Genomic DNA, 16,396 nt, shown 5'->3' with positions numbered 1-16,396 from the left:
TAGATCAGGCTGGCCTCAAACTCAGAAATCTGCCTGCCTCTGCCTCCCAAGTGCTGGGATTAAAGGCAGGTGCTACCACTGCCTGGCAAGCAGCAAGCGTTCTTAACCACTGAGATGACTCTCCAGCCTCCATGCCCTGTAATGTACTTGAGTGCATATAGATGCTGGAGACCCTTATCCCCAAACACGTCTGGCTCTGTCTTCTGGCCAAGACAAACCCTTTTCCCATCTAGCCCTGGGATGCTAGAGATTGTAGGAGAAGCCTGGACCAGAGTCTAGAATTTGTGTATCATCCCAGCTTTGGCCACATCTTCCAAGATGGCCAGCTAGGTCCCTTACTCTCTGAGGACCTCAGCAGAAGGCAAGCATTTCAAGCCCAGGTCTAAGACACAACTCCTCGTCCTAGGCAGGGCCTCACCTCTCCCCAGGGCTCCACGCTCCAGACCGCACAGTGCTGCAGGTTGCAAGTCTGTGTGGTAGGGGGCTTCCCAGCTAGGCCAGCACACTGGATCTCCTCAGTAGCTTCCTGGCCACCTGTCCCATCTGAGGATATGCAGTAGACAGAGCGAGACTGGAATCCACCCCCACAGGAGACCGAGCAGGGGGTCCATGGTCCTACCTTCCAGCTGACCAAAAAAATGAAAGGGGGCAGTTAAGACCAGTCCAGGAGGCTGCAGCTCCCCAACACAGAGTGCCTCGAGGGCCCTCCCAAGAACTCTGTAGAGAGACCACCAGCCAGGCCTCCTAGGCAATCCCCTATAGCTCGCTGGGCCCTGAAAGGTCTCTGTCACCTGGCTGCTGCCCCTCAGTTTTCCTATCTGTGCCCCGACTCTCCCTCCCTCTTTCTCACTGGGTCCTGACATTGCTGCCAGACTCCACGGGTTGCTATCTTGTGTGAGGTGATCTCCAGAAAGGCTGTTCTCCCAGGAAGTGGAGAAGCCCTGCCTGGCTGGGGTACAAGAACCAAAGGAAAGGAAAGCCCCAAACACGTCATGCAAAGACAAGCCACCACCATCTCACCAGGCCAGGAGGGTGAGGGGAGCAACACCAGCCCCGCAGGAACCCCCTGGCCCACGGATTACCTGTTCCCACACATATGCTGGGCCCCAGCATAGCGCCACGCTCCAGGCCGGTGCAGGAAAGAGATCCTTTGTGCACGAACAAAGGTGTTTGCCAAAGTCTACTGGCCCTTTGGCCAAATCCTGCCTCACTCACCCCTACGCATCTGCTTGAGCCCCCTGTTACCTCAGACAGGGACCTCTGACACTGTCCCCAAATCCTCCTGTTCCCAGACTGGGCATTCTGAGTACTCTGAGGAAACCCATGAATGGAGAGAACTGTCCTGGGTCTCATGTTCAGGCCCATTCACCACCTCCCTCAGTGACAGCTGCCACCTGATGTGAGGAGCCCTGCCCCCCAACCTTCAGCCTATGCCTAAAGCTGTTTAGGGCTTCCCCTCCCTTCCCACCCAGGTTCCTGGGCTCCACCAAAGGTGGAAGGGGCTGGCAAGGCCTCACCGCTTGGTCTTGGGACATGGTTGAGTGTTGCACGAACGTCGGTGGGCTGGCCGAGGCTGGTGTTGGCACATGTGGTCTGGATAGGCCTCATTGTCAATGGTGCAGAATACCAGGCGGGACTGGCGACCTGTCAGGAGGAGGGTTACACAGGGCTCCCCAAATGAACTCACTAGTTAGGGACCTTCTGGACTGGACCCACAGCTCACCCTGGTTAAGTCCCATGTGTCCCTCTCTGACAAGTACCACCATCATCCTTATCCTACAGAGGGAGAAGCTGAGGCTCAAAGAGTCCTGGGTGTGAGTGACAGATCGTCATGAGCTCCAACCCCCAGTGTGCCACTTCTCCTAGGTCTGCCCCATCCTAGGGTAGGCTGCAGCCCTTCATGGGGACACCTAACTTTTTCCATATGTGGAGATGTCCCTCCCCAGTAGTGGAGTGCCTTGAGGATAGGGTACTTGTCCTCCCCCGGACCCCAGTGTTCACCTCCACCGCACTCAGCGCTGCAGTCACCCCAGGAACCATGGCTCCAGCTGAAGCCCCGGCCGGGGTCATTCATGGGCAAGTAGTACTCGTAGCGTACTCCAGGGTTGGACTCTTGGCTGATGAGCTGCAGAGAGTGTCTTTGCTGAAGTCCCCCTGCCTGGCTCATGATAGCCCTGGCAGGGCACTTCCCTCTGTGACCCACTCACCTCGATGACCAGGGGCTCTGAGGTGGGACCCCGTGCCTGGAGCCGCTCAGGAGCCAGGTCCCCCTCCACACCCCGTTCGTACTGTAGGACAGTGCTGGCCACTGGAAGAGCCTGGGCTGCCTCAATGGTCCAGTGCCCATTGAGATAGTACTCGCCGCGGATGCTCTTCACAGCTGTGGAAACCCAGCCTGTCAGGGGACGTGGGACAGCAAGTTGTCCCTTTGTGCCCCAGGCTGCCCAGCTCCAAAGCATCTCTCTCACCCAGGAAATTCCTGCTGGCAGCGGCTTCCTCGATGCGAATACTAGTGGCCCCAGCCGGGATGATGAAGATTTGGTTGTAGCCTGATTGGAACAAGATCCAGGAGAGGGTGCTGGTTTGCTCTTGGTGGGACTTTTGGCAGAGGCAGCTTTACAAAGGTCAGAGTTGGGGTGCGGTTGGAAATAGGCTCTGGGTACCAGGACAGCTTGGGAGAGAGAACAATAATATGGGACGAGATGGGGTGTGTATGTGAAGGGGATGAGGGTGAGTGGTGTCAGTGGTGTGAGATTAGACTGCACACATGGGTGAGGGTCCCAACCAAGGTGGGTGCATGAGGAGAAGGATCCTGTGTAGGGCACATGTGACTCTGCAGCCACATGACCTGAGCCAGACCCACTGAGTGCCAGGGGGAGGATTACTTGGCCTCAAGCCTTGGTCAGAGAAGGTGACAGACAAGCCAAGGTGGTTGGGCAACAGACCCCAGCAGAGACCCCGTACGACCCCACCTCTGCTGAGATCATTGGCATCAAAGGTTCCTGTGACTGGATAGCAGGATGAGCCATCGCCCCCACACTGCAGACACTTGTCCTCCTGCTTGGTTGAGTCCAGCTCGTGATCACAGCCAACCACCTGTGAGGAGGGGGCAAGGGGAGGAAGTGAGAGCAAGGTGGGATAGAACAGGAGAAGGGGGCAAACGATTCCAAATGCCCCAGGCTGGACAGCAGGGTCCAGAATGGCTCAGACCCATCCCGGCTCCCGCTAACCACTCCCTGCCTCCCTTTGAAGGTCGTATCTCTCCCATTTTTGGATGGAACTCCATAACTGTGGGCTTGGGCATGCCAGAGGGCTGATCCCCTCCTTTCCTCAGAGAATAGTGAGCCCAGGCTGACAGGACAGAGAGCTGGGACTCAGGCTGCCATTCAGACCGGAGTAGTAGAGGCCTGGAGCTGCCATCTTGTCTCAGGCTCATGAGAAGAGCCTGCACGAGGCTGAAGCTGACCCAGAGGAGAAGAAAGCACAAGATGGGTAGAGAAATGTCTAGCATCCTTTCACCACATACAGCCACCCCTTCACATTTGGTTGGGTTTGGTTGAGGGCAGCTTTAGCCATCCAGAGAGTTTCTTTGATGAGGTTAGTGTTCTCAAGGACAAAGCCAAGGTGGTCAGGGAATATCTCTGATGACTGCATTGCATTCTGGGAGCTAGTAACTTAAGCTACCAAGCTCCCAACAGCCACTTGGTCCAGCTGGGATGGGGTACAACTCACTCGGCAGACGCCGTCCACACAGACGTCCCGCTTGCCAGGATCACAGGGTGTCCCATCCACCACGGCGTCCCTGTGCTTGTAGTAGAAGTTCTGCCCCTTGGGAATGCAGTTCAGCTCACATTTATTAGGGGCTAGGTGGGCAAGAGGAGAGAGCTGGCATCTTGGCACCAAACTCTGGTTTGAATAAAAGCTCTCCCTCACAGGCTCATGTATTGAAACACGTGGTCCCCAGTTAGTGCTGCTGTCTGGGGAGGTTATGGGACATTGTGCGGTGGTGTACATCACTGGGTGTGTCTTTCAAAGTTTACAGCCTCCTCCCCTCACCTCCTGCTTGAGTTCTCTTATTGTAGGTGATTGAAATATCACCAACCAGGTTCCCACACAAGCCACCAGCCACTACAGACTCTCTCTCTCTGGAACCACAAGCCCAAATAAATTCCTTTTACAAGCTACATTTCATGGTGTTTTACCACAGCAATGAAGAGAAACTAAGGCCTGAACACCTGTTGGGGACTGTGTGGGCAAGAGGGTGGGAGGCTGATCCCAGAACAAGGCCTTGTAGGAACCACCAAGGGAGGCAGCAGCAGCCGGAAGTGACCCTTGCCAGGAGAGAAGGCTTTTATGGCAATGCCCCTCTCCCCAAACAGCACAGACTCCTGCCCTCTCTCCCAGGGAAAAGGGATATTCTCTGTGAGTATGAAAAACTCCATTCTTTACTTTGCCATTTTATTATGAGGTGAGGTTTCCACCTGAGTACAGCCTTAAGGGCTGGGCATGGTGGTGCACATTTTAAATTCCAGCACCAATAGGCAGAGGCAGGGGGATCTCTGACTTGGAAGCCAACCTGGTTCCAGGACAGCCAGAGCTACATGGTGAGAGCCTGCCTGTGCCACCCCCCCTTTTCCCCAAAATTATAAACCAGGCTGGCCCTTAATTCCCTGTATGACTAAGAATGACCATAAATATCCCCAAAGCACTAGCAAGATTGTAATCATGTCCACCGTAAAGCAGCCAACCACTATAATAATTTTAATTTTAATATAATATAATTTTAAGATAAAATAAATAAAGATTAACTATCTATATGCATGCATGTGTGTACATGTGAATACAGGTGCCACAGAGGCCAGAAGAGGGTCTGGGATCCCCGAGAGCTGGTGGTGAAAAGTCAACTCAGGTCCTCTGTAAGTTAAGAGTGCTTAACTATGGACCCATCTTTCCAGCCCTATCCCCATGTTATTACCATCATCATCATCATTTGTGTGTGTGTGTGTGTGTGTGTGTGAGAGAGAGAGACAGACAGACAGACAGACAGACAGACAGACAGACAGACAGACAGACATCTGAGGGTGGGAGACCAGAAGAGGGTATCCAGTTCCTCAGAACTGGATTTAGATGGTTGCATTCTGCCTGACATGGGTGCTAGTGCTCTTAAGTGCTGGGCCATCTCTTTAGCCCCATGTGAAAGGTTGCTTTTGTTATTGTTGTTGTTTTAATATGTGTGGGTGTTTTTCCTGTGTGCATGTTTGTGCCCGTGCATGGAGGCCAGAAGAGGATGTCAGATTCCCCTGGCACTGGAGTTACAGCTGGTTGTGCTGCCCTGTGGGTGCTGAGAATTGAACTCGGGTCTTGTGGAAGAGCAGCTAGTGCTCTTAACCATGGAATCATCTCTTCAACCCATGAAAGCTACTTCTAACATACACCTCAGGAGTACTGCATCCCAAAGAGCCCCAGTGGGCCATTTCTCTGGCCATGGTGACCCCAGGACCATGGAGGGGACGACATTCAGTGTTGGAAATCAGAGTGTGAGGTGTCTCTTTGCAGAGAAAAGCAATGCCCCAGATTTCCCCTGAGGCTTGCTTCTTAAGCTTAGTTTTAGAAAGGGTATCACCAAGCAGTTCAGGCTGGAACTCACAATATACCCCAGGCTACCCTTGAACTCCTGGCAGAAGCACTGTTTTTTTGCAGGTATACACTACCTAGAGCTGGTGGTGAAAAGCCAACTCAACTTTAAGTTTTGGCTAAAGAGATGGCTCAGCAGTTAAGAACACTAGCCACTTTCCCAGAAGGCCTAAGTTCAGTTCCCATCACCCATGTCAGGCAGAATACAACCATCTAAATTCAGTTCCAAAGAATCAGATACCCTCTTCTGGTCTCCCACCCTCAGATGGCATTCTGTCTGTCTGTCTGTCTGTCTGTCTGTCTGTCTGTCTGCTAGTGCCTTGTACACGCTAGGCACACACTCTACCCTGGAGTTACACTCTAGCTCCTAAGAGGTCTTCTAGCTGTTCCAAAATTATCCAGATATATATACAGTGGTATTCTTTTTCCTGAGCCCCACCCAGTGTTTCTCAGACCACTGATATAGCTGGATCTATAACTGATCTATAACGGTACTCTTGGTTCCAAGCAGCATCATGCCTCCAGGTGGCCCCTCACTCTAAGCCTCTGGGGCACAGGAGTTCAGAACTGAACAAAGCCAGATTGGAGACAGGTACACCAAAGTTGCTTTTAAAAATAAAAATGCAGTGGTGGCACACGCCTTTAATCCCAGCACTTGGGAGGCAGAGACAGGCAGATTTCTGAGTTCGAGGCCTGCCTGGTCTACAGAGTGAATTCCAGGACAGCTAGGGGGGCTACACAGAGAAACCCTGTTTCAAACATATATATATATGCATATTGAAGAGAAAGTTAAGACCTGTTATTGGGTTGCAGTGGGCGCGCTAAGGATCGGATCCTTGTTTAAGTGGCAAGGTACCTTTGAGGGGCGATAAGAACTGCTGTGCTTCAGTAATGGTGCCTACAGAGCAAGGTGGCGCTGCTTACCTGCATAGTAGGGCAGCCACCGGTAGCGCCGACCCTGGAAGTCCGTGCCGTCGAACTCTGCGCACTGCTCGGCCCGGAAGTCCCGCACGCCGTCTGGGCAGCTCTGATTGAGAACATGTATGTCAGAGAACATAGGTGTCAGCGTGGGTTAACTGAGGAGGTTACGGTCCTCCCCTATCCATCCCCGGTGTCCTGGAGCCCTGGGGTCCTGCGCTTCTATCCCACCCCTCTTGCTCTCCCGCAGTGCCTGGCAGGTCAAAGGCAGGGCCGTGAGGAGGTGGGGATAGGGGGTGGGAATGGAGTGGGGAGGGCAGACGGGTCTTACCTCCGTGTGGCAGGTGCGGTGGCTGCGAGCGGGGCCCACGCAGCTGGTGCCTCCGTCTCTCCTGCAGATCGAAAGAACATCGAGAAGACCCCAACGTCCCCCACCCGCCTCTTCTTGATGCACCCTGGTGGGCAAGGCTGGATCAGAGTCCAAGGCAATTGCAGGGAGGGGGTTGCACTCCGGCCAAAAACCCTTGGATGGTTGTAACCAGACTATGTTTTATGGTTCTTAGGCTGACCATCCCTACCCTTAGGCTAACCATACCGACCATCTCTGGGCTGGAAGCAGACCCGGCTCAGCTCCTCTCAATCGAGGCTAAATTGGAATCCAGGGTGAATACGTGGAAGATACTTGTTTTCCCGTAGGCCCCCTCCCTACTCCAGCCACAAGGCCCTGGAACTTCACATACTCTACCTGTGGGTTCAGTCTGCAACTTGGAAATAAATAATTCAGGATGTTAGACGTTCTGGGGTTTTTTTGGGGGGGGGTTAGTTGTTTTGGGGAGGTGCTTGAAATTTTTTTGTTTTGGGTTATGTTTTTTTTGTTTTTTTTCAAGACGGGGTTACTCTGTGTGTAGCCCTGGCTATCCTGGAATTCATTCTGTAAACCAGGTTGGCTTCAGAGATCTGCCTGCCTCTGCCTCCCAAGTGCTGGAATGAAAGGCGTGCGCCACCATCGTCCAGCTGGCTATTTATTATTTAGGTTTTGTGAGACTACGTCCAAGGTTGACTCTGTAGGGGAGGAGGGTCTTGAACATGTCATTATCCTGCCTCCACCTTCCTAGGGCTGAGATGACAGTCCTATGCCAGACTCCCAGAGATTCTCAGGAACCAGTTCACAAAAACGCCAGTAGGGAGCGCCTCATTACCGTTCCTTCGTACCCTCCCCTCCTCCTTACAGTTCCCATCCCAGCACAGTGCACAGAGTAAATTCTTAGTCACTTGTTAGAGGAGGGTCCTCTGCACTTGACAAAGCAGCTGGGGGCAAAGAAACCCCAGCAACTAGGAACTGAGGACGACTGCTCTTCATTAACCAGGCTTAACCACAGGCTTAAGCCGGAGGAAGCAGACCCGGCCCAGCTCCTCTCAATCTAGGCTAAGTTGGAGTCCAGGGTGAGTACATGGAAGATACTTGTTTTCCCGTAGGCCCCGTCACTCTTCCACAATGAATCTGTCACATAATAGCCCTGATGTCAGGCTCCCACCCAGCAGCCAGACGTTCCTCACTTGGCCTCTTTTAAGCTGCTGCCAGACTCTCTGGGCCTTCCCTCCCTACCTCTGGGAGTAACAGGGGCGCTCCCGGAAGCTGATGCCTCCGCCACAGGTCCGGCTGCAGGGACTCCATTCGCCCCAGGCGCCCCAGGTGTCACTCTGGCGCCTCACATTTCGAGCCTGTGGAAAAATGTGCTCCGGCTGTGACTCACCGCCTCTGCCTTTGCTCACCCAGATCCCTTCCGAGGACCCTCTTCTAAAGATGCTCCCATCCAGTTCACAGAGTCTAGAGGCTTCCAGCCTTTAGGACACAGAAACACCTCTGGGTAGTCCTAATAATATTCATTGCAAACTTAACCTGCTGTCTAAGTAGTGGAAGGGAGAGCCAGCATAGGTGTAACTGCGCTCAGTCAGCTGGGAAGAGTGTGCAGTTTCAGGAGGCCCGGAGGAGGGGCCCTGCACCAAGTGCAGGCATGTGTGGGTCCACTCTAATGTGGAAGGGATCCTTTTTTAAAGGGGAGGGGATCTAGGACAAGGGTACTTTGATTCATTACTCTGGGCCTGTTATCTTACTTCACTATGGTCTACTTATCCAGCAAGGTGGCCCCATGTCCTGGGTGTCTACTGTTAGCCAGGTGGTGCAGGAGAGCCTTCCTCCCCTAACTTCCTCCCCTTGCTATGCTATGGCAAGCTCAGAGCCTGGCTTGATGTCCCTTAGAGTAGAGCCTGGGGATCAGCAGGCCTGTCCCTTTCCAGACAGACCTATAAGGGTGGGACAGATCAAGGCAGGTCCTCAGGTAGGTGGGGCTCTATCTGTTCAGAGAGTAACCCCAAGACAGGACAGAGCTTCAGTAGGATTCCCTGGAAAAAGCTGCCCAAGCCCCTTCTGGTTGAGCCTCTTCTGCTCTAGATGTAAGTGAGTTCCCTTCCAGAAACTTCTACAGTTCTGGTCTATTAAACTAGGAACTTTATCATTTTGCCCTCTGTGGGTTGGGGATGGGGGAATACCACAGTATTTAGTGGCCTCCTGGGGGCATCCCAATACGCACTTCCCTTGCCTCTTAAAAGAGAATCTTACTCTTAGCTTCCTGTAGCTTACTGGCCCATCCCTAAGTTCTCCTCAGTGGTACATAAATACAAGTGTTGGGCAGTGGTTTGGAGTACTCTGGGGAGAGTGAATGGACATTTGTCCTCCTCTTCCTCCCACACTCCTTTCTGCTGGAAAACCCCGTGTGATGTCTAGAGTGGGAACAGCCCTTCAGACTGGGCATTGACTTGGGAATAAGATTAGGCCTCAAACTGTGGGGACTTTGTGAAATGAAATAGCTGGGAACTTCCGGGCCCCAAGTGTTTATTTGAGGTAGATCTAATCTGCCTTCTTGAAATCACACCATGGAAGTGTCAAGGAAGTATGAAACCTTGCAACCAGAATCACATGGCCACGTGGTACACACATTCTCTCACCTAAGCCGTATAGCCTAATGGTTCCCAAAGAGAATGACGCAGAGGGACAGCAGGAGAGCCAAGGCGTCACACACTACAGGCTCAAGTGCTTGTCCTACGGCTGTATCCCCACCTGCCTGGGGGAGCAGGTAGCCAAACGAGTCACTGGATCCTAAGCAACTAGACAAGGGTGCCAAGAGGCAGGGGATGTGCTGTAAACATGTCCCATGTGCTGAAGAGGGGCTTAATTTTGAAGTGTCATCATATGAACCTTTAGGAAATATAACTCCCATTATTTAGAAGGAGTTCAAGTGTGAACAAAGAGAAACAAGTCCTTCCCCGACAGGGACCCTCCCAGCCTGCCAGCCCGAGGTGAGCAGGGAAGTTTGCTGATGTCCAACACCTAGTATCTCATTACTCTTGTTTTTGTAGAGCGCAGTTCAGAAGCAGAGCAAACCGCACCAAACTCACTTAACCACACAAAGCCAAGCAGAGGTCAGCCAGACCAAAGGTCTTGCCTCTCGCTGTAAATCATCGTCTCCTTCAGTTCTAGATAGAACAGAACTCCCAAACTTTCCAAACCAGTGACCCAAAGCGCTCAGGTATTCTGGCAGTGAAATGCAAGCTGGTTTTATTCGGCTTGAGTTTCTATTTTAAAGTGGGTGCTTACTGTGTAGATGTGGGGGAGTGACTTTCCAGAATGAGATTCTAGCCTGCATAACCCTCCAGTCTTGCTGCCATGTGGTAAGTACTAGGATGTAGCCCTCACATGCCTGGCTACTGCAGGCCCTGCCCAGGGTCTATTTAGATATTTGTCTAGTCCTCTTGGTGCAACAACCCCCAGAAATCTAACTCTTCTGGAGACAAGATAGGACCAACTTCATGCGTCCACAGCTCTGGCCCACAGAGGCATTTTCCGTTGTCTTACAGGTAGGGGAGTGGCCTAAACTTGGGGCTCTGTAGAGGCCACACTCCTGCTGGGTGCCTACATTCCTTGTTTCCCGTGACCAGCACCTCTAAGATAGAGGCCTCCTGCTGGCATGTGTGTGAGCCCTGGTCTGTATAATGCTGAGCCACGCCCCCTGCACCTTTCCACATATATATCGGGTCCCGAGTGGCAAGAGCACAGTTCCTTTTCTGTGTAATTATCTAAACCTCAAGCTCTGTGGTGATAGGAAGCCAGGAGGTGGTGTGGCCTAACCCTGCTCTGGGCCTGTCCCCACCTGTATCATGCTCTCTGCACCCCACCCTTCCTCTAGCCCCAGCTCAGGAGCCCCCTTTCCTGCCTGTGTCCACAAGACCAGGCTGCCTGCCGGGCACTAGGATGAGTGTGGGAAGGAGACGGAGACAACAGGGCAGGCGAGGGGACTCCCAGCCTTGCTTTTGATCATCTAGCCAGTCATTGTATTAAGCCAATTAATCAACCCTGACAGGGACCCTAGGGTGATCAGGACCCCCTGGTGGATCCTGCCACCAGTTAGAGGCCGCTGAGCAGTGAACCTGGGTCATACTTCTCTACCAGAGGACAGGGAAAGAACCCAACCTCATCTAGGCCTTTCATGCTGGGGAGTAAGGGGGAGAGGCTGAAGCAGAAGGCCACATGTGTCCCCTACATGGGAGAAGTGACCTCACAGAATCCAGTGTGCTTCCCAATCATTGATTAGTCCGTAGGACAACTTAAGGTGTGCCAAATCCCAGGAATCTATGGCTTGGAGAATGGGCTAGGTTTGAGCAGCTGTTATGGGGTGGCTCTGGGATCTCATCCTGGGGATCTGACGCTGACATGGAGACCTCTCCACCCCGGCTTTCACCAGCCTGTGCTGAAGGACCTCAGAGCAGGACCTAGGGAGTCAGGGATATAGGCTGGCACAGGTAACACATCAGAAGAACATGAGGAAGTGAGGCTGCAGCCCACCAACTGCCTGACAGGCCTATGTGTCAGAGTATGAGCTTTTGGGGGCTGCCCAGTGCCTAGCACTGGTACCCACTCCTGCCTGTCCTGTTTGTCTCCACCCATATTACCATAGAGGCAGCACTGTCCTCTCTCCTCCCCAGGGTAGCAGTCCTAGCCCTTTGAGACTTTCCTCGCTCATTTAGACCTTCCTGGAGGATGGGCAAGACTGTGGTCTCCCTCGTAGGAAGATACCCGGGGTAGAAGGGGACCTGGCATCCTCTGTGTTCTCTCTTCAGGTTAGCACCCACCTCTGCAGACCCTCTGTCCCAAAAGGGTCCTTATGACTCCTAGGATCCTTGTTCCTTGGGCTTCCCTCATGAAAACAGATACCTGATCACCATTCAGCTTCCAGAACCCACTTTGAGATTTTCTCTATCTAACCTGATAGCCACAGCCACCTCTAGTTCAAGTCAAGTTCAAATCAACATCAAAATCTCCTTGGTTGTATACATTTCAACTGTCCAAGAAACACATGGACCTAGTGGCTGCATACTGAACCTCAGAGAGAGAGGGAACATTCCAGCCATCTCCTTCAGGCAGGGGGTTGGTGGGGCTGGTTCCAGCAGTACATCTCTGGGTCTTTTTTTTTTTTTTTTTTTTTTTTTTTTTTTTTTTTGGTTTTTTGAGACAGGGTTTCTCTGTATAGCCCTGGCTGTCCTGGAACTCACTCTGTAGACCAGGCTGGCCTCGAACTCAGAAATCTGCCTGCCTCTGCCTCCCAAGTGCTGGGATTAAAGGCATGCGTCACCACTGCCCAGCCATCTCTGGGTCTTTTTAAAGGGAAGAAGTCATGGTGAATGCTCTGTGGCATTAGCCAGGGCCCAGTGGGATGTACCCATCACCTTCAGGTAGGAGAACTAAATGGGACATTGGTTCCTGCAGACAGCCCTGTGTCCAGTTAGGAATCTAAGCACCCCAGTCAGACCTCCATTGGTGCCCCCTCGTTTCTGAAGGAGCTGGGGAGCTGTGGGCTCAATCCTTCTCGACAAGTCACACTGCCCTTCTCCCACCTCTCCTGAAAGAACCTCCCAGGCCCTGGCAGGGCTGCACTCACCCAAGACCCTGGAGTGGAGGCCATCAGCAGCAGGAACAGGAGAAGGAGCAGCTGCATCTCTGTCTGCAGGAGAAGCCACTGGTTAGAGCCAGAGGGGATACCACGACTCCCCAACGTTGCATGTTCCTCTCATGGAGACTCACCAGGTTTGCTGGGAGCACCACAGTGGTCACTAGACAACATGCCATGCAACTCACTCAGGAGGAAAAGGCCTGCCTGACAGCAGGCAGAAGCTCTGCCTGTTGTTTTGGGGGTTCCAGAGAGGAAAAGAGTGACTGAAAATCCCATTATGCTCCCCAGCTCCAGAACTGAGTTTGCAATCAAAGTAACCAGACTGTTCAGCTCAGTAAGAATTTTTAAAGCCGTTTCATCCTCTTTAAAGACAACGAATAAAAATAGATTTGCAGTCAATTTTCATTACTCAAAGTAAGTATGTTGTGTGCGTGCGTGTGTGCATGTGTGCGTGTGTGCATGCATGTGTATGTGTGTTGTGCGTGTGTGTGAAGACCAGAGGTTGATCGTGGGTGTCTTGCTCAGCTGCTCTGCTCACCTTACTTTTTGGGGCAGTGTCTGTCTTTGAACCTTTAACTCTGCTTTTTCTACAAGGCTGGCTGGCCAATGGGTAGAAGGGATCCACCTCCTTGCTCCTCCCACCCAGGGCTGGAATTGCAGAGCATGCTGCAGGTCCGACTGCTCAAGCAGTTCACTGACAGAGCCATCTTCCTGGCCCCCCACTGCCACAAAAAGTCCCAGCTACGGGAATGCTGAGTATCCATCCACTACAAAAATACAACTAGAGGCCAGGAGTTCAAGGCCAGTCTAGGCCAAAAGGTTCAGCCCAAATTCAACTGCTTTTAAAATTTAAGTGCAAATCTTATGGTATAGCTCATGCCTAACTATGCTAAGACCCTGGTTTGGATCTCTAGCACCCATCCATGTGCTCTCTCTCTCTCACTCTCTCTCTCTCTCTCTCTCTCTCTCTCTCTCTCTCTCTCTCTCTCTCTCTCTCTCTCTCTCTCTCTCTCTCTCTCTCTCTCTCTCTCACACACACACACACACACACACACACACACACACACACACGTTTTCTGTTTTAAAACCAATCAAAAACCAACCCTTGCCTGCACAGGATCACTTCCTTCAGTCTTCATAAGGAGCGTACGCACACTTGAACCCAGAGTTCTGTGCAGGGTGTTCACATGTGTGGGCACGGTACGCTTATGAGCATGCGCACATTAGGTGTATGCGTAGCACGGGGTGTGCTCGCGTGTGTGCACATGTTTCTGTATCAAAGACACATAAGCAGTGTGCAGTTCAGTACAGAACATTAAACAAGCGCTGACAGGTATGTTAATATTTAAATCTGTTATTCTACTGATGTTCTGAATTCTTTTACAATAAAACAACTTGCAGTCATTTTATAGGTATGAAATACAGCGTTCAAAAGCCACGTTCAGCAAAGTTTACACCAGCATATGTATGGATGTAAGCCCTGGCTAATTTGCCACAAACAGCAAGTCAGTCAGTCATTCTTATCACAGACTCCTGGGGAGGAGGTGGGAAGGGGGTCTAGTGCGCACTTGAGGAGATGTAGGGATGTTGAGGGCAGCAGCGATCAAGGACTGACTGATGACTGATGACGGGGCTGGGAGGTGGGCGACGTTTCCCTTCCAGACTAGCCTGGATGATGAGCTTGACTAGAGGGAGACTGAAGAAGTAAAGAGCTCCTCTCACTGCTGCAGGCGCTGCCCAGGCCTGTGACCTAGTGCCTGAGATTCCAAAGTCCGGAAAGCCTGACAATGCCTCTTCCTTCAACTCAAGGCCACTTCCAAACCTCGAGTCCCTGACCTGGGGTGGCGCCTTGTGACCCCAGGGGCACTGAGGAGCGGTTCCCGCGGGGCCCTGGGTGCCTGGCAGGTGCTGGCTGCGGTCTGGAACATCCCCAGGAGGTGCGCTGGGTCTGCAGGTTTCACCCGGGCAATGCATAGAGGAGGCGGGGTATGCTGTTCCAGAAGAAGAGCAGCTGGACTGCGGGCGACCCGATTACCTGCCACTCCCCACCCGGGGCTCCAGATGCAGAGCTGAGACCCTCCTCAATGCTCACGCAGCCGCCGCACAGCCGGACCTCCCGTGGTCTCTCACTTCCACGCCACCACGACCTACCCAAGCCAGGCGGGGCAGATGCCTACAGATGCCCGGGGCGTGCCCTGCCCAAGCACTGCCCAAGGCGCCCGCTTGCCTTCCTACCTGTCTCTCGAAGCCCGGGAGCCGCCCTATCGGTGCCCAGCTTGGGTCAACCTCGCTGGGACGGACGAAAGCCAGGGGAGGTTGGACTTTCTTTCCCCGCGGCTGGCTGTTTTCCTCCCCGCCCCATCTTCCCCCACCCAGTCTGCTGACACCCACCTCCAATCCCTGAAGGAGCACAGTGCCCCACCGAGAGGCCCCGGGTGCCCAGCATTGCCCCATGCCTCCTCCTTTTTGGGTTCCTGCCAAGGCTTTGCTTATTCTTAAAATCTGTGGGCTCTGGGTCTTGGGTCTGAGCCAGACACCTTTTCAGTCCCACTTCCGCTGCCCCAAGCTCTCCAGATCTTTGTCAGAACCCCTCCTCACTACACTGATCTCACACCGACACACCTGGGTGTTACCTTCTGAATTTTATACTTTGGCTACAAGCAGTTCACATTGACAGACAGACAGACAGACAGACAGACAGACAGACAGACAGACAGACAGGAGGGGGGAGGGAGGGAGAGAGAGAGAAGGAGGGAGAGAGGGAGGTTCCCCATCACTTTGAACCTACCCCAACCCTTTCCAGCTTTTGAAGCCTCCCTCCCTACTCACTCCATCCTGATCCTAGCCGCTGCAGTTCTAATGGAACATCACAGTAAAAAAAAAAAAAAAAACAACTGTGTAAATCAGCAGGGAGTTGAGATCAGCTGGGAGTTGAGGCTAGGTAACCACTGTAAGCCACAGCCCTGGGCACTAGCTGGCATTGAGGCTCTTACCACTTCCACTTGTGGCAAATTTAATTTCCTTCCTGCTTTTACACCCTCTGCCCCCCCCCCCATACACTCACATAAATCAAGACATTTCCTTGCCAACCATTCCTTTCCAGAAAACAGAGTTTATTCATCCCTAGAAAAAGGCCCTGGGCCTGGGACTGTGGAGGTCACAGAAGCTGGGGTTCCTTGTTGACCCTGACTTGGTCCCTTCCCTGGGTGTGTAGACAGGGCAGTTTGCAACAGGGATTTCCACCTTCTTCAAAGCTTGGCTGGTGTTGGACTGAGGGAAGCAGGGAGCTCTTTATCCTTCCCAGTGCGGGAGGAGACAGAGGCAGAGACCCGGTTTCAAGGGGATTCTTGGGTAAAGATAAAGCTTGGCAGCTGCAGGCAGTAAAGTGACTTAGAACCTCCCTAGAAAAGGAAAATGTTTCTTCACTCAAAATGGCTATCCCCTCATCTAGGACCTTCCTGAACTAGGTCAAAGGTCCTGGAAGGAAAGGGGTTTCTCCTACTGCGGAAGGCTGGGGTGGCTAAGGCGCGAACTTTCTTAGGGTTCTGTTTTTAGGACTTCTTTCCAGATGCCCGGACCTGGATCTTTTTGTTCTGCCTTAAGGCAGGATCTCATGGGGCCTAGGCTGGCCTCAGTGTGTAGCTGAGGATGACTCTGCTGAGGGCTGTGGTTACAGAGCCTATGTCCAGCTCATCTAGTCCCAAACATCAAAGCCAGGGTTTCATGCAAGCTGGCATGCTGGACAAGATTCTACCAACCAACTCACGCCCAGTCCAGATCTGGATTCTTTCCTTCTTTTCTTTCTTTCTCTTTCTTTCTAAAAAAAAAAAAAAAAAAAA

At 52.6% G+C, this 16,396-nt stretch overlaps 1 protein-coding gene across 3 annotated transcripts in view; it reads right to left on the bottom strand.

Annotated features, from left to right (window-relative positions):
• Positions 1-14,901, bottom strand: part of Papln (papilin, proteoglycan like sulfated glycoprotein) — a 34,236-nt gene extending 19,335 nt beyond the window's left edge. The window contains exons 1-13 of one of the 3 annotated variants that reach the window (XM_031357186.1): positions 14,793-14,901; positions 12,546-12,608; positions 8,159-8,274; positions 6,884-6,944; positions 6,559-6,661; positions 3,733-3,863; positions 2,973-3,096; positions 2,469-2,549; positions 2,208-2,380; positions 2,002-2,125; positions 1,518-1,644; positions 1,083-1,148; positions 419-626 (exon numbers count right to left, since the gene is read on the bottom strand). In XM_031357186.1, the coding sequence (XP_031213046.1) occupies positions 419-626; positions 1,083-1,148; positions 1,518-1,644; positions 2,002-2,125; positions 2,208-2,380; positions 2,469-2,549; positions 2,973-3,096; positions 3,733-3,863; positions 6,559-6,661; positions 6,884-6,944; positions 8,159-8,274; positions 12,546-12,602 (1,371 nt within the window). In that variant the 5' untranslated portion in view covers positions 12,603-12,608; positions 14,793-14,901. Of the gene's footprint in view, positions 1-418; positions 627-1,082; positions 1,149-1,517; positions 1,645-2,001; positions 2,126-2,207; positions 2,381-2,468; positions 2,550-2,972; positions 3,097-3,732; positions 3,864-6,558; positions 6,662-6,883; positions 6,945-8,158; positions 8,275-12,545; positions 12,609-13,660; positions 13,668-14,792 lie in introns of those variants that run through there. The other 2 variants (XM_031357187.1, XM_031357189.1) reach the window with 2 other exon arrangements.
• Between the last annotated feature and the right edge of the window lie 1,495 nt (positions 14,902-16,396).

This window comes from Mastomys coucha, unplaced genomic scaffold (genome assembly GCF_008632895.1).
Source record: "Mastomys coucha isolate ucsf_1 unplaced genomic scaffold, UCSF_Mcou_1 pScaffold6, whole genome shotgun sequence".
Classification (NCBI taxonomy): domain Eukaryota; kingdom Metazoa; phylum Chordata; class Mammalia; order Rodentia; family Muridae; genus Mastomys; species Mastomys coucha.
Note: the sequence above shows the minus strand (reverse complement) of the source record. Positions and strands in the feature narration are given on the sequence as shown.